Here is a 25392-nt window from a genome sequence, read left to right as displayed (position 1 = left end):
AGACCCATACACACGCCGGATTTCCGCGGACGGGTGACTTGGCGGATCGCTCAAGTCTGCTCTTATCAGCCAAATGACAGACTGTACACACGCCTGATTTGCCGTCAGAACGACCGGTCGTTTGGACGTCCAAACGACCCATCTGCGGAAATCCGGCGTGTGTATGGGCCTTTATGCTGGATACACAGGGTTCGTTCCCGTACTCTATTCCCGTTGATGCGCCGCTCGATTCCAGGCGATTAGTTTATCTCCGACATGTCCGATTCGCGTTTCGATGGATCGTTAGGTCAATTTGCCATACTTTACCTACGACCTAAAAATCATCAAAATGCGCTCGGAAATGTTCGGGAATAATCGAGTCGTCGGGAATCGAGCGGCGCATTCGATGCGGGAACGAACCGTGTGTATTCAGCATAAGATTTACCTGCCGGATAGTTTCCAACATCTAAGAAATTATCCATCTAACCATCTATCTGCTTAGCAATTAAGCACTGTTCTACACAGCAGGAGAGAACCAGAAGACAATGCACCAGAGATAATGACCAGTCTCTACCAGTACTTTACAGAAAATCTAATTACAGAAAAATCTAACAGAAAATTGTATGGTGTGTACTAGGCATTAGTGGAGAGATCAGTGGCTCTTTTGCATAGATAACAACTGGTGTTTCTTAACTCTTCCTGTACTGGAAACAATTTTATACTCACGTCTCTGCCCCTAATGTTTTATTTCTTAGCTGTACTACACATACAAATCATTACATCATAAGTTTATTTTCACTTCAGATTCCCTTTAAATGAAAAAAAATATATATAAAAAAAACCTCATAGCAGTGGCATAAATGCTTCCAACTATTATTTAGCATTTATATAACTAACCTAGCACTGGATCCATGTTCGTTATGGATTTCAGATACACTATGAGCTCACCTTCATTCATACATGACATATACCCTAGCAGCATATACATTATTTCTATACAGCATACCCTAGTTGAATACTACATTCAAATTGCAACAGCCATCTACAACATATAATCAAGGCCTAATGGCATACACATCTTTTCTAAAAAAAAAAAAAATAATAATTTTTGTTTATAATTCAAGGTAAAATATTTAATATAATCTCTAAAGAAAAGAGTCTAAATATGCACATCTCTATTGCTTATGGTCAACCTATACGAAGGAGAAAAGCTGCTAAGGCAGTAGTACCACTACATAGCCAGTAGGAGGCTCTCATACTCAACACACAGAAAACACTTTGCATTCATAAAAAAAAATCTGCAGATGTAACAGATACATTTTCTAATACAGAAGTTTTATTTATTATTAAGCTTATATGTAAACTTACCGGAGATCCTCAATTTCTTTGATATAATTGTGAATCATATTACTTATTTCTTCATTTCCATCGCCTGCAAACAAATTTGTAAAATAAAGACACAAAAATAACTTGTTTTTAGTCCATCTTATAGCAAATACTACTTCATGTTAAAAAAACAAAACTAGATATACAAGTGTAACATAATAGTGTAAAATTAACGAGAAAAACATTTGTGAGGTTTTTATGCATCCTAAACAATATGTATCCTCTGGTCCCCCATCATAGCCAAGTTTCATTTTCGGCGTTTTCGCCGTGCACATGTGTAGGAAGAGAAATCTCGTACTGTGCATGTGCAGGACAGCGACGTGAGCAAGTATGCGTGCGGCCAGGGCCGTGCATGTGTAGTGGCTTAGCCGTGGTGGGGAACCGGAGCATCATTCCAGGATGGCGTGGGCACAGGGCAGCTGCAGGTTCTAATAGAAGCCCCAGGTAAGTGAAACTCTTTAGTTGACTTAAAGACCTTCTGGGGAATACTTACCTTAGGAAGGGGAAACCTTTGGATCCTAACAAGGCTTCCCCCGTCCTTCAGTGTCCCGGCAATCCAGCGGTGCAGCCCTCTGAACTGCGACAAGGTAAATATTTACCTTCCGCGATCCTGCGCAGAAATTCAGAATCAATTGAACTGCAGAGATGCCCTGTTTGCTACAGTGCAAAGCTATAGGGCATCAATTGGCCAATGTTCTTGACCTGCCCCGATTGTTTTAAACTTCCCATTTCGATACTTTCAAACATTTCAAACAGGCCAAAGGCTGTTTTTGATTTATCAAGCCACGCTCTACAATTATTATTATTATTTAGTATTTATATAGCGCCGACATCTTCCGCAGCGCTGTAAAAGAGTAAATATTGTCTTGTCACTTACTATCCCTCAGAATAATTCACAATATAATCCCTACCATAGTCATATGTCTTTGTATGTATTGTGTAGTGTACGTATCGTAGTCTAGAGCCAATTAACTTATCTATATGTTTTCAAGTATGTGGAAGAAAAGAGGAGTGCCCGGAGGAAACCCACGCAGACATGAGTAAAACATACTAACTGTGCAGATAGTTCCCCGGGGACCCAGAGCTGCAAGGTGAGAGAGGTAACCACTACACCACCATGCTGCCAATATTAACACCTCCACGTAGTATGACGACTAACAGATATTAAATACTATGAACAGATTGTGTGGGCAAGTGCTCATACAACATGGAAGTGGTAAAACTAGCCAATCAATGGCAAATAAAAGTTGGATGTACGTACCAGGCTTAACCTTGCTAGCCACAACTGCAGCGCATGGTACATGGGCTGCCATCTTGCACTTAGCAAAATGACATTACCCACATCTGACATAATGTCCCATCCTAAACAGTTTCTGCCTCTAAGAGTCCATAAAACAAAATGATTTACAACAGACCACAATGGCAAGGTTATGAAACATACCAGCATCACCGACCAGCTCAGCGTACAATTTAGAACACTCACTGCCATCTTAAAATAGCTGGAGTTGCACAAACTGAAGGCTTGTGTGGAATTGCTTTTGTAAGGGGTTTCACCCATAACTTTCAATTGCAAATGTTTAAAAGGTGCCCCATACATCAGGCAATGTATGGGCATATCGATCACAAGACAGATCTCTCTCTGATCTAATCTGATCAGTGAGATCTGTTGCCTGTCCATACACTGCAGACCGATTTCAGATATCAATGGTTTCAACATGAAATCTATTTGAAATCAGCTTAGCACCACCGCCTGCCTGGCCGCCCCCCACATATAAATATGTCTTATTAGGCACTCCTGCTCTGTAAATTTCTGTAAATTCTCACCTGCCCACTGTTGCAACTCCCGGCCTCCTCCACTGTCATCCCCATGCCTGCCTTTGCTGTGAGCGCTTGTTACCATATGGTACAGTCGCATGACACCACACACGAACCTCAAGTCACTCGGTACACACACTTGCGTTAATAGTGGACATGGCTGTGATGGCGGAGGAGGCCTTGAGACGCGCCAGCAGACAGGTGAAAATTTTAAAACGCTGCACATGGGCCTGGGGGGACATATTACACTTGGGACAGCGACCCAGGGTTCGTAGCGTACATCTGTTGTTGCGATATCAAACGCTGTTACCACTGAGCACACGGTCGAACACTTTCAACCAAGATTTTACAGACTGTTCAATATAATCATCAATTGAGCAGACATTAAAATAGGGTGTCTCATAATAAAGATTGGTAGTTTGTGGATGATTATCACCATCAACGAAGACGTACCTGCTCTTGCCAGCACTTGGTTGGCCTGGTCACTCATGAGCTGGGTTATCCTCGCTCTCAGTGCGTCAACAGTTTCTTGCATGGCTTTAATCCTCATACGAAGATTGTTATTTTCTGTTTGCAGCATGGCATTCTCATGGAACATGTCATTAATGCTCTCAACACCTTCTTCATCAATTATTCTTTTACCCTGGAGTTAAAAAAAAAAAGAAGTAAGAATGAAAAGGCCAATATATTGATAATCATGAGTATAAAAGGACAACATTTAAACTTTAAAATGCATCCAACATGAAAAAGGTGACCAATAACAGACTAACACTCACTGCCCTATACGGTTATTTCACTGACTAAGGGAATACTGCAGCTGAGTAAAGGAAATCTAAAATACAGACACCGCTTGGCTCAGATTGATGATATATTAGCTTTGTTACCGTTTTATATTCCATCAATTCCATCTGTAGCCGTGTTATTTCATTTCTTAGAGCATTGATTTGTTGACTAGTTCGATCTTGGTTGACCATGACCTTGTTCTTGATATTACGAGCTCGATTAGCATATTTAAGAGTATTTAGGGTTTCCATGAAATCTCTGTCTGATGGACTGACGCACGCTATCATGACAGTTTGACTTGAAATAAAAAGAAAAAAAGCACAGAAACGGTTAACATGCCATGTGGCTTTACAGCACAATTTATTCTTTGAGAGAGAAGTCTATTGTATTTTACATATAATTTAAACTCTTGTATACATTCAAATTAACTGGCTTAAAGCAAACATTTTTGAAGTTTTCATAAATCTCTACTGTCTTTGGAACTCAGCTTAAGGTGCCAATTAATGATAGAATACCTAAGATCAATCATCCAATTGTATCATTATGATCTGTTGTGCCCAGTAACAGACATAACCCTGCTAACCAATTCAATCTGATCTTATTGGTTAGAAGTTTTTCATCCGTTAGTGGGCTTGACGAATCAATCATATTCATCTGTGGGATTGTATTGTTATATGGGCATCTTTAGATGTTCACTCTTGCTACTGCCTGTTGAATATAAGCATTTGAATGCGAAGGTATCTTTGCTTCTATTGATTTATGGTTTCAAAACCGCACTTAATGGTTATAGGATATTTAACTTGAGTAGTACTAAACTAGATATTGCTATATAAATCCAGCTACACAATTAGTAGTGGCACTGGCTAGAGATTATGTCTGCTGGCTGCAATGATAGCGGTTTCAGTATATATCAACTCCACTATGTGAATTGGCGTAATCTGCGCATTATATAAATACTTACCTGTTTCCTCCTAGTGAGTCTTGCAGAAGCCGTGTCAGCTTTGAGTCCCTGTAAGGTACATGGGTGGCCTTTTTACTTCTATCTCCTAATGCACTAATCACATTTCCAAGGGCCAGCTATAAAATGAGGAAAAGATTGTTAATATACACAGAAAATAAAATCAACATTTCAACTGAAAAAAGGATTACCAGCCATGCATATATTAACACAACTGAACAAAAAAATAAACGGCTGCAACTTGTTTAAAAAAATTCATACTGATGAATCACTGTTTTGTATCTTGTCGCCCAAGGAGGGAGACAGTCTGCCAGAGTTAGGCAGCCTATGGACATGAAACAGCAGCGTGCCTGGCCAGGTGTAACCACGTGCCTTTTCTTACCTATCTGTCTTTGTCGAATATTCCAAGTCTTTCTCAGCAGAAAAACTTTTGTGGCTGCTCCTAAGCTTATTGCACTACAAGTCTTTTTTGTGATCTATAAGCCAGTTTTACATTTATGAACAACTACATATTGTGCAATAGATTGCCCTTATAACAGTGAAAGTGTAGCTAGTGATTGAGCTGCAAGTAATCTCTGTTAGACTGTAAGGGTGCCTAATAGGGACGGCTAAACATCGCAAACTTATTCACAAATTTTACCATAGAAATTTGCAAAATAAACATTTGTAGCGAGCCCCATCGACTCTAATGGCAGGCAAATTTATAACACATTCAGCGCATCGCTGGCAGCTAATTTCATTAAAAAAGGTGTATAAAGTGTACAAAAACACGGACAGTGGTATGGCGGAATGGGATCAATGGCGAAATATTTGCCCAAAAATACGTATTTTATAGACTTATTTAACAGCTTTTAAAGTGATGTCAACGGCCGCCGATTTTAGCGGTTAATAGCAAAGAATCACCAAATTGTCAGAGTATGTTTAGGAGAACAGTCAAAAAGACCTTGTGGGTTTTGAGAACATCAATTCTAAATACTTCGGGGGAATAAAAATGTTTTTTAAATCCTACAAAATGACCTATATGTAAGAATTCAGAATGTCATTGCTCTGGGGTTTGCTATACATAGTATAGCAAGTCCAGCACTGGGAATGGGATCGACGTGTGTGGCACTGTTCGTCGGGGCAGGGATAGATGCGCATGGCATTCTCAGTCAGTCGGGTATAGAGAGGATATGGCGCTGGATCATTTCTGAGGATACTGTGGTAAGAGGAATGACAGGTAAATATTTATGGTGAATGAAGATCATAAAGACTTTTTCCGTGGTTGCGTTTTTATTTAATTTTAAATCTTTATGGAAATGGGTAAGGATACCATTTTTTTTTTTGAAGTATTCAAAATCAATTTTCTCAAAAACAAGGTCTTTTTGAAAAAAAAAGTGATTCTAGCATGTATAGGGGCTTTGCTATAAACCACTAAAGTTGGTGGCCACTGACTACAATGTTAAATGTGAATTTTTACAGAGAACATTTTCTGTAAAAACAAAAAATGAACAGTAGTTATTTGCCAGGAAATCCCTAGTATCTAACTAAAGAAAGAATATTTTAAGCATCCAAGAAAAGTGGAACAACTTGGGCTTCTCGCATGGATATCTTTGAAATGTTTTTAATTATCTCATACTAGTTTTCCTCATAAAATTTGGGGGCAGATGGTTAAACTAGTGCTCTAGAAAGCAATTAAAAGGACCATTAACCTTTTCGGATCCTGTGTTGGACTATGCCAGACATTGGCATTTTCCAGTTCAACACGGACATAGGCACAAAAAACATGGCTGCTGCTATGTGCACCATTGCCGGATCTAGTCCAGGCGCATTTGGGCTTTCCACTGTGTCAGGCTATTTGGATAAAGTGTTTTTAGCATCATGCTGTGCAGTGTAATTATGCAATGGGGGCCGATGCCGGGTAGCCTCCTCGCATTAGGTAAAGACCCTTCCAGACAGCGGCCGATCAGTACCCAGCGATCAGGGTGGGTGCTTGGTTCTCTCCTTAGCCCTTTAAAAAAAAAAAATCTTTGCAGTTCTGATCCACCACCACTTATGGTAATTAGATACTGTGTAAAGAGTCTGAATAAATCTGTAGTCAACAAGATCTACATAATGCTTGCCAGTTTCTTTCAGGCAGGGGACACACCTATCTGTCATGCTGGGCATGCACGGCTCGTTTTTGCTGCTCGATTCTCCCGCTCGATCATTTCACCGCTCGATTCCGCAGTCAATTCTCTTATCTTCAGCTCGTTTTTCTTATATTTTTCCATTCGCTGCAATCCAGAATCGAGCGGTCAAACGATCGGGTAGGAAATCGGACATTTCGGAAATGATCTAGCCATCTTAAAGAGAACCCGAGGTGGGATTTAATAATGTTAGTAGGGCACAGAAGCTGGTTGTGCACACTATCACCAGCCTCTGTTGCCCTATTGTGTGCCCCCAGGACCCCCCTGCGCTCTGCTGTCCCCTGTAACAAAAAACGCCATGCTAGCGACACAGCGTGTCGCCAGCAGGCTGTTTACCTATGCGGTGTCTGTCACCGCCACTCCCCCGCCTCCTCTATATCGGCGCTCCCCGCCCGCATCCCTTTCCCTCCAATACACTGCCTGGTGCAGTTTTCTGGCGATTGCACTTAGGTAGTAGTCTATGGTAGCGCACGACATAGTAAGCGTGTCCCCTTGACTCTCGAAAATCATAATCACACTAAACCGAACGACATTCGTACTAAAAATCGTGACAACACAGGAAATTTCAATTGAAAAAAAAAAAAACTGTAAATCACAATCAGAATCACATCACAATCATGATTTGAAGTTGGAAAGGGCTCTTAGTTAGAATCCTGCCAAACTTAAGGTTTTTCCAGATAAGCCAGATTTATACTTTAAATATAATTAAAAATAGATTGTTTAGATTGTGCCAATATTCTTAGAAACATGTTCCTCAGTTTACTTTATGCATCACTCTAAGACGTAGTAATTCTTTACACAGGACTGCATGTTACACAGTAGCCCATTGTAAAATAAGCCCATAATCTTACCAGCCCACAGTTGATGGAAATTCCTTCTTTAGCCCTGTCACCTGTAGCTCCTGTACGTTTAAGTCGCTCTGATCCAGCCAAATCGACAAAATGGAACTTGGCAGTAAGAGTTTCAAACTCATTCAATTGTGTATTTTCAGATGTTATCCGATTATCCAGGTCTTCTTCCTGAAAAAAAAAATAAACATGCAAGGAAGAAAATTGTCAAGAAATTAATGCCAACAGGTCAACCCTTCCTAAGGAAAAAAAAAAGTTATATTTGTAAACATGCATTTGTCAACAGTGGCACAGGTAACTGTATATATTTTTAATATGTAAATTCTGGGTGGACCCTGCAATGGTAAACACAGTGTACAATTCTATCTGCACACGTTTTTACCACAAAATAGAAGTCCCATCACCTGTGCTCAGCTTTACTGCCAATAGGGAATGTCTTCACTGTGGCAGCAAACAGGAACGAAGATGGTCTAAAGAGCTTATGGAATTCACAAAATCCTGCCTACAAAAAAAACAGGACACAGGACAAGGAATTTTTAGCACAATATTAAAGCAGCCATTGCATTGTGCTCGAGTGAGGCTTTTAAGGACACCAAGGGAACCACTTCAGATAAAACTCTGCAAGAGCGCGGTTTCCCTATTGCATGGTGAATGGAAAGAGGTGCAAGACCACCCAGCCAGTTAAAGTACAATACAGATCTAAATTAACTACCTACTAATAAAGGACAAAAACAAAATACATTCCTCTTCTTAGGACAATTTTACTGTGGGAAATATATCCTAAATCTTGTAGAAAAAAAGTTGGGTCTTCTAGCTGCTATGTCAATACTCAATTGGGCATTATTAGGTGGTTGATGAGAAGTGAAACCAAACTCATACACAAAAGGACATGTGTAAATATGATCAGATGATATCAAAAGCTTTGCAAACAGGCAGAAATGTTTGTGAGACAGCGTGCCTTAAAAACAGACTTTAGATTAACAATAGCAAGATTTCATTATAATACACACAAGTTTAAAAAAAGCAAATAAACCATAAATACGTACTGTGTCAAATTTGGGACACATGCGGCTTTGACATAGGTGGATTGTGAATATGGCATGTGAGCGTGAACTCTGCACATTCATTTGTGTGCTGGCAGTAGTTCTAGATAAGGCACCCAACTTCAAGCACTGCATCATCTGGAAAAAACAACCACTTCATACTAAAAATAGAAAATACTGACAGTTCTTATTTCAGACACAGATAAATGAGACTTTGTATGATGATGAATAACGTTCTAAAGAGAAACTGACATTTATTATTCTACTAAAGAACATTTATGGAGTAGATTTATTGTCCAGTATAATGTTTCACATATCCAACTGTACATTTTTCTGGTATCAATGAACATAGAAAACACATACCTCTGCTTCTGACATTACATTACGTGTTGTGACTCCAACTGTATATATTCCACCAGTTGAATCTTCATGGATCTTGATATTTGATTTTTTATTCCTGGACTCAATGTCCCGTGTGGTATCAAACAAATCAAGTACTTCTTCATTGTACAGCTGAATAAAAGAATATTTGCAATACGTCAGCACATAAAACCACAAAGTAAATTTGTTTATAACCAGATTTCAAGTCCAGTTCCGAGTGATGGCTGCCCATTTGGAATTAAACTACCTGTGCATAGGTAAAACAGGGGGTTTACGGAGAAAACATTGATTAGACCAGAGTTTCTCAATATTTTATTGGTATGTACCCCTTTTAACACACTGTACTCACCAAGTACCCCCTAGCATAGTAAACTTTATCACAAGTAACCCTTGACAAACCTATTTAATCATAGTACATGATAATTGGTTCTAAACAATTTCCAAGCATTTACTATTGCTTTTAATTAGCTAAAATACTAATGTGGTGTTTAAGATTTATTTTCTAAAACCCTAAATTTACTATTCTTGGTTAAATATAGCAAACCCGAGGACCCCCTGGAACCATCAGAAGTACGCTTTAATTTCAAAAGCATGAGAACAAAAAAAAGTGGGAGAGTCCAAACTGCATATATTTTATTTGCATACCAGTAAAAAGGCCCGCCCATTACAAAACGGGCGCCAGGTCACAGCCACTACACTACCCCCCCCCCTCCCCCCCAATGCGCGCAAATATGCGTCCCGCTTGCTTGTACCCCAACACTGTCTGAAGTATATGCACACAGGGAGCTGCTTGCTTGGCAGTTGGAAAAAGCTGTTATTTCCCACAATGCAATGAGAACCTCTGTGAACCACAGACAGCAAACTGTCAGGTCCAGCCCTGTGTCCTAACTTCCCTGGCTGCGCACATGCTCAGTACAAAAACAAACCAGGGACACACAGACAGGGAAAGAGGGCAACGCAGGGACAGTTAGGTTTTATTATAGAGGATGTGGAAGATGAAATTTATTAGACCTAGCATTTTGGAACACAAGCAGCATTCTGTTTCTTAAAGGGAACTTAAACTGAGAGGGCTGTTTTCTTTTAAACAATACCAGTTGCCTGGCAGTCTGGCTGAGCTCTTTAGCTGCAGTAGAGGCTGAATCACAGATCTGAAACAAGCATGCAGCTAATCCTGTCTTGTTCAGGGGCTGTGGCTAAAAGTATTAGAGACACGAGATCAGTAGGAGAGTCAGGCAACTGGTATGATTTTAAAAGGAAAAAAACAAATCCTTCTCAGTTTAGGTTCCCTTTAACTAGAGAAAAAAACATACCTCCAAGAACTGAGCATTGACTTTAAAGTCTGGTGGTGGGAGACCTTGCTCCAGTGCAGCCTGCTTTTTCTCTTCAATTCTTTTGAAAAGATGCTTCACAGCTCGTGGGATTATACCTTGCTCTTCCTCAGTGTTGTTTACGTCGAATCCAGTACCCATTGTGTATGTTTTTCCTGATCCCGTCTGAAAAGCAGGTAAAGTAGTGAACATTATCATTCTGTTCATAAACTGTTCACAGAAATCAGTGTGTCAATTTTATAACTAGTGGTAAGCCACTATTGATTGCATAATTACACATTCTTCAAGTCCAAATGTCCAAAAATGGCAGATCATTTATTAGATCTGTACACAGTGAATTGAGGTTTTCAATGTAAATAATGGGGATGCATTATTTAAAGGATATATTAACAGGTAGAGATGATGAACAAGATTGGTTTAAACCAATTTTGTTGCAAATTGCATGCAACTTGGAACTCAGCCAATCAAATTCAGCTGCTGCCAATTTTTATTAGTCCAATAACAAGCTGCATGCAATTTGAAAAAAAATGTGCATCAACTTAAAAAAATCAGCGTATAAGCCAATGTCTTTTTTGTGATTTAGGGCTCATTTCCATGGGCAGTTGAACTGGGTACTCAGCAAGCAGCTGCCAGGCAGCAGAAAAAAAGTAGTGAGAGTTTGAGAGGCTTTTTACTACCAATCAACTGCTCGTGGAAAAGGGGCCTAAAGAACACAACTATAATTAGCAATAATGCTCTATGTAGCCAAGCGCTCTCCATTGGCTCTTAAAGGTCACATGATATTAGAAACATCGTGCCAACTAGCTGATAATTGAGAGAGCCTAAAAACATCCCAATAGCCACTTGAGTGGGAGGGGCTTGCAAGAAAAGGCAATCAGAAGCAGGCAATGTGCCGCATTAAATCTTTACAGATTAGACGGCATCATTTCTTTAGCATTCAAAATCCAACTGACAGTTTACAACTTAAAGCTCAATTATAATCAAACCCCTTAGTTTCTCAGCAGTACTAAGGAAGAATTCAGAAGGTGTAAGTGCTTGAGGAAGAAGGTAAAAGTACACTCCCCATCTTCACAAAAGAGGACGAGGAGAAGGATCATGAGAAGTTTGAGTTAAAGGAGGTTCATTGGCATATAATCAATATAGACTTTTGAGGGCACATCCTGGGAAAGAGTAAATGTGCTATTGGCCTAGATTCTTATGGATTGTTTGCAAACATAATTTGGCAATTTAATCACAAGTCCAGTTTCAGTGAAAACTATAATATTCTGTTTGAAGCTTCACTTTCTGTTCCAAAAGAGATCTATTTTAAGACATGAATTTTACCTGTCCGTAGGCAAACACAGTTGCATTATAACCTTCAAAGCATCCTTCAATAAGTTTCTCTGTACACTCCTTATAGATTTCATTCTGCCTGGAATCAATATCGAAGACAAAGTCAAATGTGAATGCTTTATCTTTTCCAAGGAAAACTTGGGGTTCACCAGGTGTCACTGATGTGCAGATATGACAACCTTCTATCTTCTCTTTGGCAAGTTGTGGTCGAATTCTGAAAAAAAGTTAAAAAAAAAAAAGCAGATGTGTAAGGAGATAACAAGTACAATAATCAAGGTCACACATTTGTCAGTTTGTATTTTACCAAATTTTTAGACTAGTTTTTAATGTTACACTACAAACATGGATTCAGCAGAGCGGTCAAGAAAGTAGCAATATCTTAAAAAATACTTAAGCCCAAAATTACATAGCTTGCCAATAACAGGCTCTGTCCAAATGAGGATGGATGAAGGAGGTCGCGGAGTTAAGTAATCACCTGTCCTGATGTCTTCAAAACACTGGAGACGCTCCGCCGCCCTACTCAGCCGTACGGCAGCAGCCATGTTACAGGAGACTGCCGAAGCTCTTTGGCAACTACCACCTGCGTGGTCACAGCCTGCCACCAATCAGGCCGTCGATGCCGAGCAGGGGGGCAGTCACAGGTGGGCGTCACCAGAGCCTCGTTGGCCAGTTGAAAAAAAATTGCCAGGTCCCAAATCCGTAGGGAGGCAGAGCGATCACCTGCTAGGAGGGAGGGCGTCAGGGCAGGAATTTAACCCTGTGACTCTCTCACCTTCCAATCTTCCATCATTAAGACAGAGCCTGTCATGGCAAGCTGTCATTTTAGCCTCAAGTCCTCTAACCTCAGGAGTTAGGACACCTGAAGTGAGAGGGAATGAAGGCTACCATATTTATTTCCTATTAAACAATAGCAGTTGCCTGGCACCCTGCTAATCTTTTATTCATCATTAGTGTCAATCGCACATCTGAAACAAACCTGTGGCAAATCCAGTCAAACATAAAGGACAACTGAAGCGAGAGGGATATGGAAGTTGCCATATTTATTGCCTTTTTAACAATACTAGTTGCCTGGCTGTCCGGCTGTTTCTCTGCCTCTAATACTCTTATCCACAGATCATGAACAAGCATGCAGCAGATCAGGTGTTTCTGACATGGTCAGATCTGACAAGATTAGCTGCATGCTTGTTTCTGGTATTATTCAGACACTACTGCAGCCAAATAGATCAGCAGGGCTGCCAGGCAACTGGTATTGTTTAAAAGTTAATAAATATGGCAGCCTGCATATTCTTCTCACATCAGTTGTGCTTTAAGTCAAACATCCTATCTGCATGCTCGTTTGTGGTCTATGGCTTAACGTATTAGAGCCCATTCACACTTTGGCGATTAGCAGGCGTTTACCGCTAATCGGCGAACTGCCAGCGTTCGCTAGCGCTTTTTAAAATCACTAGTGCAATGTAATACATATGGGAGTGATCACACTGCCGCGATCGCTGGCGATTCACGATTAGCATGAAACGCAAACGCACTACATGCAGCATTTTTTAGAGCAATTGCAATGCATTTCAAAAGCAATAATGCAAAAATAAAAAATGTCCAGTGAATTAGATGCATTTATCGCGTACAAACCGCCACCACAAAACGCTAGCGCTAATGGCCAGTGTTTTGGGACTGGAGGTGTGAACGGCACCTAAGAGGCAGAGGATTAGCAGGGCAGTCAGGCCATTTCCATTGTTTAAAGGACAACTGACGTGAGAGGAATATGGAGGCTGCCATATTCATTTCCTTTTAAGCAATACCAGTTGCTTGGCTATCCTGCTGATCCTCTGCCTCTAATACTTTTAGCCACAGCCCCTGAACAAGCATATGCAGATCAGGTGTTTCTGACATTGTCAGATCTCACTGGATTTGCTGCGTACTCTTTAATGGTGTTATTCAAACACTTCTGCAGTCAAATAGATCAGCAGGGCTGCCAGGCAACTGGTATTGTTTAAGAAAATACATATGGCAGCCACCATATCCCCATCACTTCAGTTGTTCATGAAAAGGGAAAGAATATGGAAGCCTCCATATCCCACTCACTACAGGTGTCCTTTAACTTCTGACGTAAAAGATTACTAGTGGCCAAAATGACAGAGCTGAGAGACTCTGGCAATGCCCACCTGTGTTGCAGGTTGTTTTACTTTAACCTGCTCAGTACTTTAGTGAACAGCAATACTGTACCATATCTCATTAAAAAGGTTTTATCCCATTCCAAGATAGAGGGACTTGGGAGTTATTGTAGTGGTTCCTACTACTCCAGCTAATGCTATTACCACAATTGCTCTTTAACAAAGTATGGAAGTGCCGCAATGTATTTTTCTTAAAACCATCAGTGTACAATCTTCATGTGAGGAGAAATGTCAGTCTGCCCCTCTGCCCCCCACATTTAATTCTTCTAATGGTAAAAAAGGCTCTATAGTCAGGGCCCGCATGTAACTGGGGCAGAAGCTAAGGGAACATTTCCCTACTGGGGACATAAACCAGATGGGATGACCAAAGGTGGACAAACTGTCTACATTCTTCAAAAAGAAAAACTTTTTTACATGCCCAATCTATTGAACTTCACAGACTTTGTTCAATTTTACAGTAGTGGTTTCCATTGTGTAAAACCCGCTGGCGAACTATAAGCTAGACAACCTGCTCTAAATTACAGGTTTATAAGTATCTACAGTAAGATAGTTATTACAATGGTTACAACAGGTCTCAGCCATCAGGCTTTGTCAGGTCATCGGAACTAGCTTTCAAAATTGACAGACAGAGCAAACCAGTGGTACAAAGAACTACGTATACTGGAGTAATGGCATGAAAATTAGAGTCCTCTCTGCTTTGAAAGATTATTTTCCCCCTAAGCACATTCTGTCATAGCACAAAGTTTATGAACTAAGCAACAAAACTGTTATCAACCAGTCATTTAATGGACTGTATAGTTTGTTTTTTTAACTCCTTTTTTAGGTTTGGCTCTAATTACGTTTTTTATTTAGTAAATGCATTTATTATAGTTTGTAGCGCCACCTGCTGGAATTACTGACTTCCTTTACTGAAGAGTAATATAATATTTGATACCCCCAGTCTTCAAAATGACTAAAGATAATTTTACTAAGTGTCACTGGACTAAGAGTTAAGCCCCATCTACACAATACAATTCCATGTACGGTCGATCGAATTTGCTCGGATTGAATTCGATTGCATCAATTAAATTCAACATGTCCGATCGGGACTCGATCGATAGTGTGGTCGATTTTGCATTGATAACTAACCAAAATCGATCACACTATCAATCAAGTCCCGATCAGACATGTTGGATTTAATCGATCCAATCGAATTCGATCAATCGCACGTGGAATTGTATCATGTAGATGGGGCTTTACAGTGGCAGTGTGCTTCTACTTAAGGCCTGGTGCACACCAGAGGAGTTTTTCTGAGAGTTTTTAAATCTGCTGCTAATGTTATCCTATGTGTCTGTGCACACTGGAGCAATGAGGTTTTGTAAAAAAAAAAAAACCCATAGCATTACATTGGGAAGAGCTTTTGAAACCTCTAGAACAGGGGTCTCAAACTCAATTTACCCGGGGGCCGCAGGAGGCAAAGTCAGGATGAGGCTGGGCCGCATAAGGGAGTTCACATGTCCCCGCCGCAAAACGAGGGCTGCAGAGCCCCCAAATCGCCCCGGGGGGCAATCCGCCGGCATTTCCTGGAAGGGGCAGAGCTTTCAGCTTCAGCTCTGCCCCTCCTGAAGTCAATCGCGGCGGATCGCCGCCTCTGCCCGCCCACTCTAAACATAAAAAAAAAAATTGGGAAAATAGGAAAAAATGCCAGGAATCTTCATACAGCCATATTACGGCTGTATAGCGATCCCTGGCCAAAGCGCTGCGGCTGCGTATGGACCCCCTGGAAACCCCGTCAGGAAATGTATTGCTCTTTCTTTTGATACATGTAAAATTACACTACCGTTAGGCTTGCTACTAAAAGTGACATTTACCGCATTTAAAAGTATACTATTTTCCTTTGAAACTTTAAAATCGATTTTCTCAAAAACTATAAGGTCTTTTTGAAAAATTGTTTTTTCCTCTTATTCCTAATGATCTCCTTAAAGAGAATCTGTACTCTGAAATTCTTACAATAAAAAGCATACCATTCTATTCATTATGTGCTCCTGGTCCCCTCTGTGCTGTTTCTGCCATTCTCTGCTGCAAACCTGGCTTGTAATTGCCAGTTTTAGGCAGTGTTTACAAACAAACTAACCAGCTTCTAATAGGCTCAGCTAAGCAGAGTGTGTTAGTCACACAGAGCCTGCAGGGGGTGTGTACAGCTTCTAGCTAATCACAAGCAGCCCTGCACATTCCAGTCTGACTGCCTCAGCCTGACTGTGCCGACTATAGAGAGAAGATTAGATCATATAACAGAGATAACACAGCTACTGTGCAATTAGGAAAAGCTGCAGTAAGCCAGACCACATTAGAAAAGGCATAGGAACTTATAGCATAGAAGAAATAAAGATAAACAATTTGTTACAGAGTCTCTTTAACATATCCTGCAAATTTAGGGTTTCTAGCATTTAAGGTGGATTTGCTATTAACCATTAAAGTCGGCGGGTTTTTAAATGTGTATTTTTTTCCTTTGCAAATTTAAAATCAATTTTCTCAAAAACTATAAGGCCGATTTGAAATTTTTTTTTTTCCTCTTGTAGCCACTGGGGGCCCCTACAAGCTCTGGGGCCCTGGGGCCACAAAATATTGTATCGCGGGCCGCAAATGGCCCGCGGGCCGCGAGTTTGAGACCCCTGCTCTAGAAGCTCTTCCCAATATAATGCTATGGGGGTTTTACAAAACCTCATTGCTCCAGTGTGCACAGACACATGGGATAACATTAGCAGCAGATTTAAAAACTCAAAACGCTCAGAAAAACCTCTCTGGTGTGCACCAGGCCTTAGTGTATATAAAACAACTTAAAATATTGCCTGATCAATAAGACATACTTGCAGTATTTATCATCCTGGTTAAAGATATAGCCATATCAAGCTTTGAATCTGCAGTACAAAGTTGTCATACAGTGTATACACTGACAGTTTACAAGTTGCAGACTGTGATGGTCTCCCCTTCCCCACTGCCTCTACAGGGTAAAGGTGCGTACACACGCACTACGGCCGCCAACGACGGGTCCATCAGACCCTCCCACTGGGCGGACTTTTAGCCGACAGTAACGCGTGTGTACGCGCTGTCAGCAGACTGATAAGGCTGTTCAGAAACAGCTTTATCAGTCCACTGCCCGCGTGTACACACGCACTGCTGTCGGCTGAACGTCCGCCCAGTGGGAGAATCTGACGGACCCATAGTTGCCGCATGTAGTGCATGTGTACGCACCTTAAAACTGACTATTTACACTCACAGTTATCCCTGTATTCAATTTCTGATAACATTAGCAACACTGTGTACAGATAATGGACTGCCGCTGAGCCCATTTCTTAAAAGTCAGCATAAGGAGTAGATAAGGTTCTATATTGAGTAGAATCCAAATTATGGTCTGAAATCTAAATAATGCCTGGATATTAAGTCCCAAAGATAATCAGAGAAGCAGATAGCTTGCCTGACCGATCCTAGATGCTATGACACTGATGACTCGGCCTTGACAACAAGATGCACTGAATTACCCCAAAACGAATGTCGGTGATGATGTAATAAAATATGACTTCTAATAGAGTCTGCTGTGCTGGCCAATCCTTGCATTCATAATCCTGTGCTTGATAACATTTCCTACAGTATTACATTATGGTGCGAATATTTAAGCCTTGATAGCAGCACTCATTTGCCAAATTGCAGCCTCCCCCCCCAGTCCTGCTAGTTTCTGAGATGGGGTATATCGAAGCCATCTTGTGAACCACTGGGGCTGGGGTGCTGTGCTGCATTTTGGCACATAGGTTGCTCGGAGGTCCCCCCCTTCCCTCAAAATTTGGAGTGTGTAGGAGGTATGAGTGCCGACATGTCGAGGCTTAAATATCCACAGCATCTATTATGTAGATCAGGAAAGAGCTGCATGTGATGTAATTACTCACAAGACTGTGCATTCAATGCGGAATTTTAATTAGTCCTCAGGGTGAGAGGGATTTTCCCTTTCAAGGATTTCAGCTTTTTAGCTGGATTACCATTGACTCTAGGACTTTTTTCCCCTCTGAGGACTGAGTTTTCTCTGACAAACCTGCCATCAGCTTCACACTGGAGTGAGTTAATTTCAGTTTTTTAAAGCGGATCAGAGATGAAAAACTAACTATAAAGGCCAATCTACACGATACAATTCTTTGTACGATTCTATTTACGATCCGATTAAATCCGACATGTCCAATCAGGATTCGATCCGATTCAATTCGATTTGCCATTGCAAAACAATGGCAAATCGAATTGAATCGAATCCCGATCGGACATGTCGGATTTAATCGGATAGTAAATAGAATCGTAATCAAATCGTACAAAGAATCGTATCGTGTAGATGGGGCTTAACAAGTAACTTGTCTATATATCTTATCTAAAGTTTAGATCGTTTACACAGCAAATTTAGCTGCAAACAGCTTCAATCGAATATGATTATTTCTTCCTGTGATACAATGACAGCAGCCATGATGTTTGTAAACATTACACACAGCCAAGCTCATCTGCATCTTGAGCACTCAGCCTGTGAAAAAAAAACGAATCCCCCCTCCTCCTCCCCTCTGCCTCTGAAATCTCTGGCTAGTAATATCTCCCCCTCCTCCTGCCCAGATTGAGCTCCCATGAGCCCTTGCTACTGTCTGAAAATGCCTTGGCTCTATAAAAACCTGTGGGCGAGGCTTGTTTAGTTTACAGGGAATAAGAGTATTAAAACAAAAAAGTATTTGGCTTGAGGAATGCCCTATAAACAATAGGAAAGGAACCCAATTATGCAATGAGTAAAAGTTCATCTCAGATCCAATTTAAGGACAATTGTAAACAGTGTGTTCCAGCTATTTAATTAACAAGCAGATTCAATTTCAAATAAAGAAAGCAGCACAACTATTAAGACTGACAGCCATAATGTTTGACCTTATAAAAAGACACCAACATGCCATTGTACATTGCTGAATGATCTCTCTCTGCCGTCCGTGCCAGAGGTTATGGGCTCCCCTAACAAACTCTGTGCATTACGTATATTATGTACCTCTAGCTCAGGCATGGGCAAACTCGGCCCTCCAGCTGTTACGGAACTACAAGTCCCACAATGCATTTGCCTTTATGAGTCATGACTGTGGCTGTCAGACTCCTGCAATGCATTGTGGGACTTGTAGTTCCTTAACAGCTGGGGGGCCAAGTTTGCCCATGCCTGCTCTAGCTGCACTGCATCTTTATATATTTTTTTATCTAGGACATAAGGGAGTCTCGTGAGAAGTTAATCTGTTTAAACTTGTGATATGTTAATCTGCCTAAACAGACAGAGGAACTCCAGTGAAAATGTAATAAAAAAAATTGCTTAGTTTTTACAATAAGTATGATTTAGTCAATGTTTGCCCATTGTAAAATATTTCCACTCCCTGATTTACATTCTGACATTTATCATATGGTGACGTTTTTACTGCTGGCAGGTGATGTCAGTGGAAGTAGCTGCTGCTTGCTTTTTTGGCAGTTGGAAACAGCGGTTTCCCACAATGCAACACCACTCCCACAGTGTGAGGTCAGTACCTCAGTGCTGTGAGGCGCTGATATCACACTGTGGAAGGAGTTTCACCACAAAATCTGCCATACAGAACCCCCTGATGATCCATTTGAGAAAAGGAATACATTCCTCCTACTGGCAAAGGGGGTATCAGCTACTAATTGGGATGAAGTTCAATTCTTGGTTACGGTTTCTCTTTAAGAGTCAGAAAGCAGTTAATGTGTAACGGTAGTCAGACATGAAACTATTTAACTATTAAGAATAAGTAATTGGAAATAACTGACTCTTTACAACATAGCTTCCCTGCAGCTGCTAGTACAAGGCCTCTCTAGAAATGTGTACCAGTTGTTGACACCATGAACTGTCTATGCTCTTAAATTGTGAGGAACAAACATTTTCCTAATGACAATTAGCTCAGCCAGGAGTCAGAACTTGCACACGCCAAAGCAAAGGTTCCAGCAGTTCATCCATTATTTAGCCAGCTACTGTTTTACGTGAAACCTGAGGCGAGAGGCATATGGAGGGTGCAATATTTATTTCATTCTAAATAATACCAGTTGCCTGGCAGTCCTGCTGATCTCTCTGATATTTGATGCTAGAAGCAGAGGATCATCAGGACAGCCAGATAATTTGCATAGTTTAAAACAAACCTGAAGTGAGAAAACTCATAAGGTTTAATACTTGCCGCATAGAGGGAAGGTTCTGGAGCCTTCCTGTTCCTTAGCTTGGCCTGTCGTTCCAGCTTGGTCCACCTATGAAGCTGCTCAGTCAAATAACTGTTCGGAAACAATCGTGTTCCCCAGAAGTTCCAAGGACAAATGCATCACCACCACACATAAGCGAGTCTGGACTCCTGCAGCAGTGATGCACTCCTCCTCGGAACTACTTAGGGACAGGAATGGTTTGACAGAGCTGGTTAAATAGCTTCACCAGTGGAAAGCATTGGAAAGACAGGCTGGGCAGAGGTATGGGAAGTCTCTATACCAGACCTGGGCAAACTACAGCCTGCGGGAATGATGAAGGCAGCCCAGAGCTAGATGGCCGGCTTCCTCTGCTCCTATTCTCTCCCTGTAGTCATTTTAAAATTTGCGTGTTACATGCAACATAAAACCAACACCCAATTTACTTGTTACCTGGCAAAGGTGATGTCACCAGCATGTCACAAGATGCCGCAGCCACCACAGAGATCGCAACTGGAACGAGTGACTGGGTGAGTTCTAACAAATCATCCTCGCTGCACACATCTGCACTTCTATAGCAGCAACATCTCTTCCATGTCCAGCCGCCCCCTTAGCAGCAGCCACCCAAAGCCCAAATCTTCCCATTAATCTGGCCCTGGGCTCAGGTGATCCATGCTCACAGCTTAAAACCAGCTGATGCCTCCTCCAAGCTCCTCCCTGATTACTGCATGTAGGGGATTATGATCAAGTGAAGCAGGAGCTCGGCGAGCAACCGGAGACCTTGACTAACATTTATTTTTCTTCTCAACAGGAAAAAAAAAGCTACTCGGTCAGACTAAGGGTCTCAATTTACTGCAAAAAGTAGAAATGTACAATGCGCGAAAGTTTGAGCATAGCTTTTTAATGCAAATTATTATTTAAATTTAAATAAAATGTGAGGCTTAACTAGGGCTTTAAAATTGAAACCACACTTCCAAAGCAAACAGCATTGGTGTCAGCACATTTGCAGCTGTACATACTTTTCGTGTAAAAGGATGTTCTGAGCCATATGCTGGGAAAGTTGCAGAGAGTTCCACAGCTGAACTTTTTGTGAAAATTTTCCTGGCTCTAATGATCTTTTGGCCTCTTTACCAAGTCACAAAACCAACTGAGCTGTGTCCTTCCAAAGAAATGTATTCTGGAAGATGTCAGCGCTATATAAATACTAAATAATAATAATAGTATCAATATTCGGAAGCTTGTCATTAAAGAAGACCAAGAAGAAAAAAACGTAGATAAAGGAGAAAAACTGAGTAAACGTGACATAGTATACACAGTGATGTAAGCCTGATGACTGTATCTACGTGAGGATTGCTATAAAAAAGAAAATAGAAAATAAAAAAAAGGGGGGGGGCAGAAGTGATGTCACTTTTAGCATAAGTAAAGATGGAAACCAGCAGAAAATTGCTTTTCTTTTTTTATATCACATTTCTCTTAAATCTGACAGTTAACTCTATAAAACAGGAGAGGTAAGCTAAATAATTTCTTATTGGATGATTTATTTTATTTTTGTCAGTTAATATGGAGTTTCATTCCACTTTAAGTGTGAAATCCCCATATATCATACAGGTCTCACTAGTTGTTGTATGTAGTGTTTGCATTACTCTGTGGTCTGGTGACTGGTGTTCTGCTCACAGTGGAAGTCTAGGAGGATGCCTACTATAGGCGTTTTACATAAGTTTAGGCGTGACAAGTTTAGGCGTGACAAGTTAGATCGCACGCAAAGTCCTGCGCGCAAAGCAGCGCCATTAAACTCTCTGCGACGTTTCGCGCGCAGACTTTGGTAGCGCAAAACTTTTGATCAGCTGTGCACTGCGGTGCTTACTCAGTTGGTGCTATAGTTATCACGCCTAAACTGAGTTAAGGCGTGATAAGGGGCTTTTCATCAGCGTGCTAACTGTCAGCACGCTTTTGTGAATTAAGCCCTATGAATATTATGTTGCGATTGTTCTTTTACACTGTGCATTAATTGTGTGGTGCAACCATACAGTGAGGCACTGTAAGCACACATGCTACCCTGTAAATGCACTGCATGCAGTACACTATCCTAACAGAGCCCACCACATACCACAATAAATGCGATAGCCCCACAGCGTTATTGCATCTGCCTTGTGGTGCTATTATATTGCAACGCAATTGACATAGTGAAAGCACCCTAAATTTGAAGAACCCACACTTGTCTTATTTTAATTTAATTTAACCACTTCAGTACCAGCACCCTCTGACCCCTTAAAGAGAACCTGTACTGTGTAAAAATATTTAAAATAAACACATGAGGTAACTTCAAATGAACATTACATAGTTACCTTGCCATCAGTTCCTCTCAGAAGCTCACCTTTTTCTTCTGACAATAATCCCTTCCAGTTCTGACAATATTTTGTCAGATCTGAAATATATCAGTTGCTGTCAGTAAAATATCAGTTGCTGTCAGTTATAGCTGAGAGGAAAACTGATGTACCAGGTAATGTCCATGTTTCCCTATGGCTCAAGTGGGCAATGTTACAGTTTAACTGTGTGCTGACCAGAAAGCTGTTATCGGTATTCGCTATTTTCAAAATGGAGGACGGAAAATTCCCTTGATCACAGTGAACAACCAGGACGCGGGACAGGAGAAAGACACCGAGGAGTAGACTACATGGAAGGTAAGTATGACTTGTGTATGCTTATTTTGACTTTTAATTTTCAGTTCAGGTTTTCTTTAAGGACCAGAGGGTGCTGGTACAGTATACCGCCGCATACCGACGAATCACCGCTAAAATCAGCTGCTCCCGCTGGTCACGTTGCTCTGTCCCCGCCGCAGGCTGCTCTCTCTGCCGTCGCTATGACGGCAGAGCGCTGTGCACCGGTCAGGAGCAGCTTTCATTGGCTCCTGACCTTGTCACTCAATGTAAGCCAATGGGAACAGCTTACAGGAATGACAGGGCCAGGAGCCAATGAAAACGGTTCAATCAAGGTAAAAAATAACCTTTGATTCTCAATAAATATCAGGTGGTTGAACGGCATATACTGGTAGTGTGTTTGTTTACTAATTCTTGTTTTTTGACCAGTGCATGTACCCACTTGTTTAGCACACCCTAGCATGTACACTTTCTGCGTAGTAGGTTTTTGTAGTTAGTCACCCTCTGAGTTAGGGTGTCTCGCAGGCTGTCTGGGGGTGGCTGCACACGGGGCAGTTAGATCTGCCTTTTTTTAGTCCAATAGAAAGAACTATAACAACAAAATGGCGTATATCCCTAGGATCGATATTGTGCAGGAAGTGGAGACGGCTTTTAAGGATCAAGATGATCTGTTAATGAATGTGGGTAGTATTACTACCTTACAGCCTGACTCCACCGACCCCACACTATTAGATCTTTTTAGACAACACGAAGACTTAGCCCTAAAAATTGTAAGAAGAAAATGGAATATTATATCCCTAAAGAAATATATAAAGGCTCAGATTGTACCAAGAGGTTTACGGGAAAAGATTATCCCGGCCGATCATTTGAGAAATGACAGATTTTTGACTCCCTGGAAAGAACATTGTATAAGCAATGGTATTTATATTATGACTATGATGACAGAGGAGAAAAAATTGAAGACCGAGAGCCCAATATAGTGTAGTATGTTTAGGTAGGAATGGAAAGTATAATAAAGTAAGACTTATACTCACAAACCAGGGTTGCCACAGAAGCAACCACTGTCAAGGCAGGTGGGGAGAACAAGCCTGTCCCCACTCAGGATTAAAACGTCGCTCTCTGTGGATAGAGGAATTTGTAGGGTAGATCACCCTTCCACCAAGGGTGGACTTCTGGATGCGTTTAAGAATTACAGAGGCGCCAAAAGTATAAAAATAGCTAAAATTTTTAAAATGTTTTGGTTGCGGTGGTGGACCGGCTAACCATAAACGGACGGCAAAGCTGTCGGATTTCAAATCATACAATTTATTAAAAGCTCCCAGAAAACATTCGCAACGCGTTTCACGGGCATCAACCCGCTTCTTCAGGCAATAAGGGTCAGGAGCAACAAACACTGAAAATGACAGAGATATAAGGCATGCATCAGCAGGCTGTGTATGGTACAGTTGTATAGTAAATTGCATACAAATATGATCTTTTTGATATGAAAGAGTGTTGACGCTTAATTGGTTGTGCTGACATGTCATAAATTATAACCAGTGGTGTATTAAACATTATGCGGGAAAAAAAATTTCAATGGATATATTAGCACTATTCTTTACCTGGAAAACTAAAGACTAAAGGACTTAGTTAGTGATTAAGGCAGTGATTTACAATTGAGTGCGGAAAGACAGGTGTAATACAATGTCTGAGGCGAGGCTGATAAAAGTGTGTGTGCGGAGGGGACTGGGAACTCACCAGCGTCTCGTCGGAGTGATGCTTGGCACCTCTGTGCCGACAACCCATGTGTACAGGGTTTAAGAGAGGATTGTGGGAGGTACCATGGTCCGTGCGGGGGGTGGGGCAGTGCATGTATTTTGATAGGCCTGTGATTGCTGCTTGGCCAATGCAAGGGGACTGGGCGGAGACAAACCGCGGTGATGTGCGCGCTGCTCTGTTGAGGAATGGCAGCCGTGCGCAAAGGATTATGGGGCGAGTGCGACGTGGCAGAGTGTAGGTGCGCATGTGCGCACTTGGTTCAACATGCGGAGAGTGTGGAACGCATCATACTTCCGCACGTAGTGGGCAGCAAAATGTAAGGAGGTGGATAGAGGGCGAATTTTCAACATATGTAACATAAAGCCGCTATACATTTAAAGTCTATAACTAAAAAAAGTTTAACATACATCTTTTGTGAAAACTTTACATTTTTCTCTTTTCTTGTACAATAGACATAGATAGTTATGTTCAATGGAGAGCGCTGCTGCCCTCCAGTGGAAACTATATAAACAGTATAAATAGTGTATAGCCTTGAATGCAATTCGTAGATGGCATATCACATTGTATTTATAAATTGTTTT

At 41.1% G+C, this 25392-nt stretch overlaps 1 protein-coding gene across 10 annotated transcripts in view; it reads right to left on the bottom strand.

Annotated features, from left to right (window-relative positions):
• Nucleotides 1–25392, bottom strand: part of KIF21A (kinesin family member 21A) — a 207634-nt gene that overhangs the window by 110606 nt on the left and 71636 nt on the right. For all 10 annotated transcript variants that reach the window (XM_068276297.1, XM_068276295.1, XM_068276302.1 and 7 more), the window contains exons 2-10: nt 12013–12235; nt 10672–10854; nt 9344–9493; nt 8984–9118; nt 7941–8108; nt 4925–5040; nt 4065–4260; nt 3634–3823; nt 1348–1411 (exon numbers count right to left, since the gene is read on the bottom strand). In XM_068276297.1, coding sequence (XP_068132398.1) covers nt 1348–1411; nt 3634–3823; nt 4065–4260; nt 4925–5040; nt 7941–8108; nt 8984–9118; nt 9344–9493; nt 10672–10854; nt 12013–12235 — 1425 coding nt within the window. The remainder of the gene's footprint in view (nt 1–1347; nt 1412–3633; nt 3824–4064; nt 4261–4924; nt 5041–7940; nt 8109–8983; nt 9119–9343; nt 9494–10671; nt 10855–12012; nt 12236–25392) is intronic.

The sequence above is a fragment of the Hyperolius riggenbachi genome, chromosome 3, assembly GCF_040937935.1.
Source record: "Hyperolius riggenbachi isolate aHypRig1 chromosome 3, aHypRig1.pri, whole genome shotgun sequence".
In the NCBI taxonomy this organism is placed as follows: domain Eukaryota; kingdom Metazoa; phylum Chordata; class Amphibia; order Anura; family Hyperoliidae; genus Hyperolius; species Hyperolius riggenbachi.
Note: the sequence above shows the minus strand (reverse complement) of the source record. Positions and strands in the feature narration are given on the sequence as shown.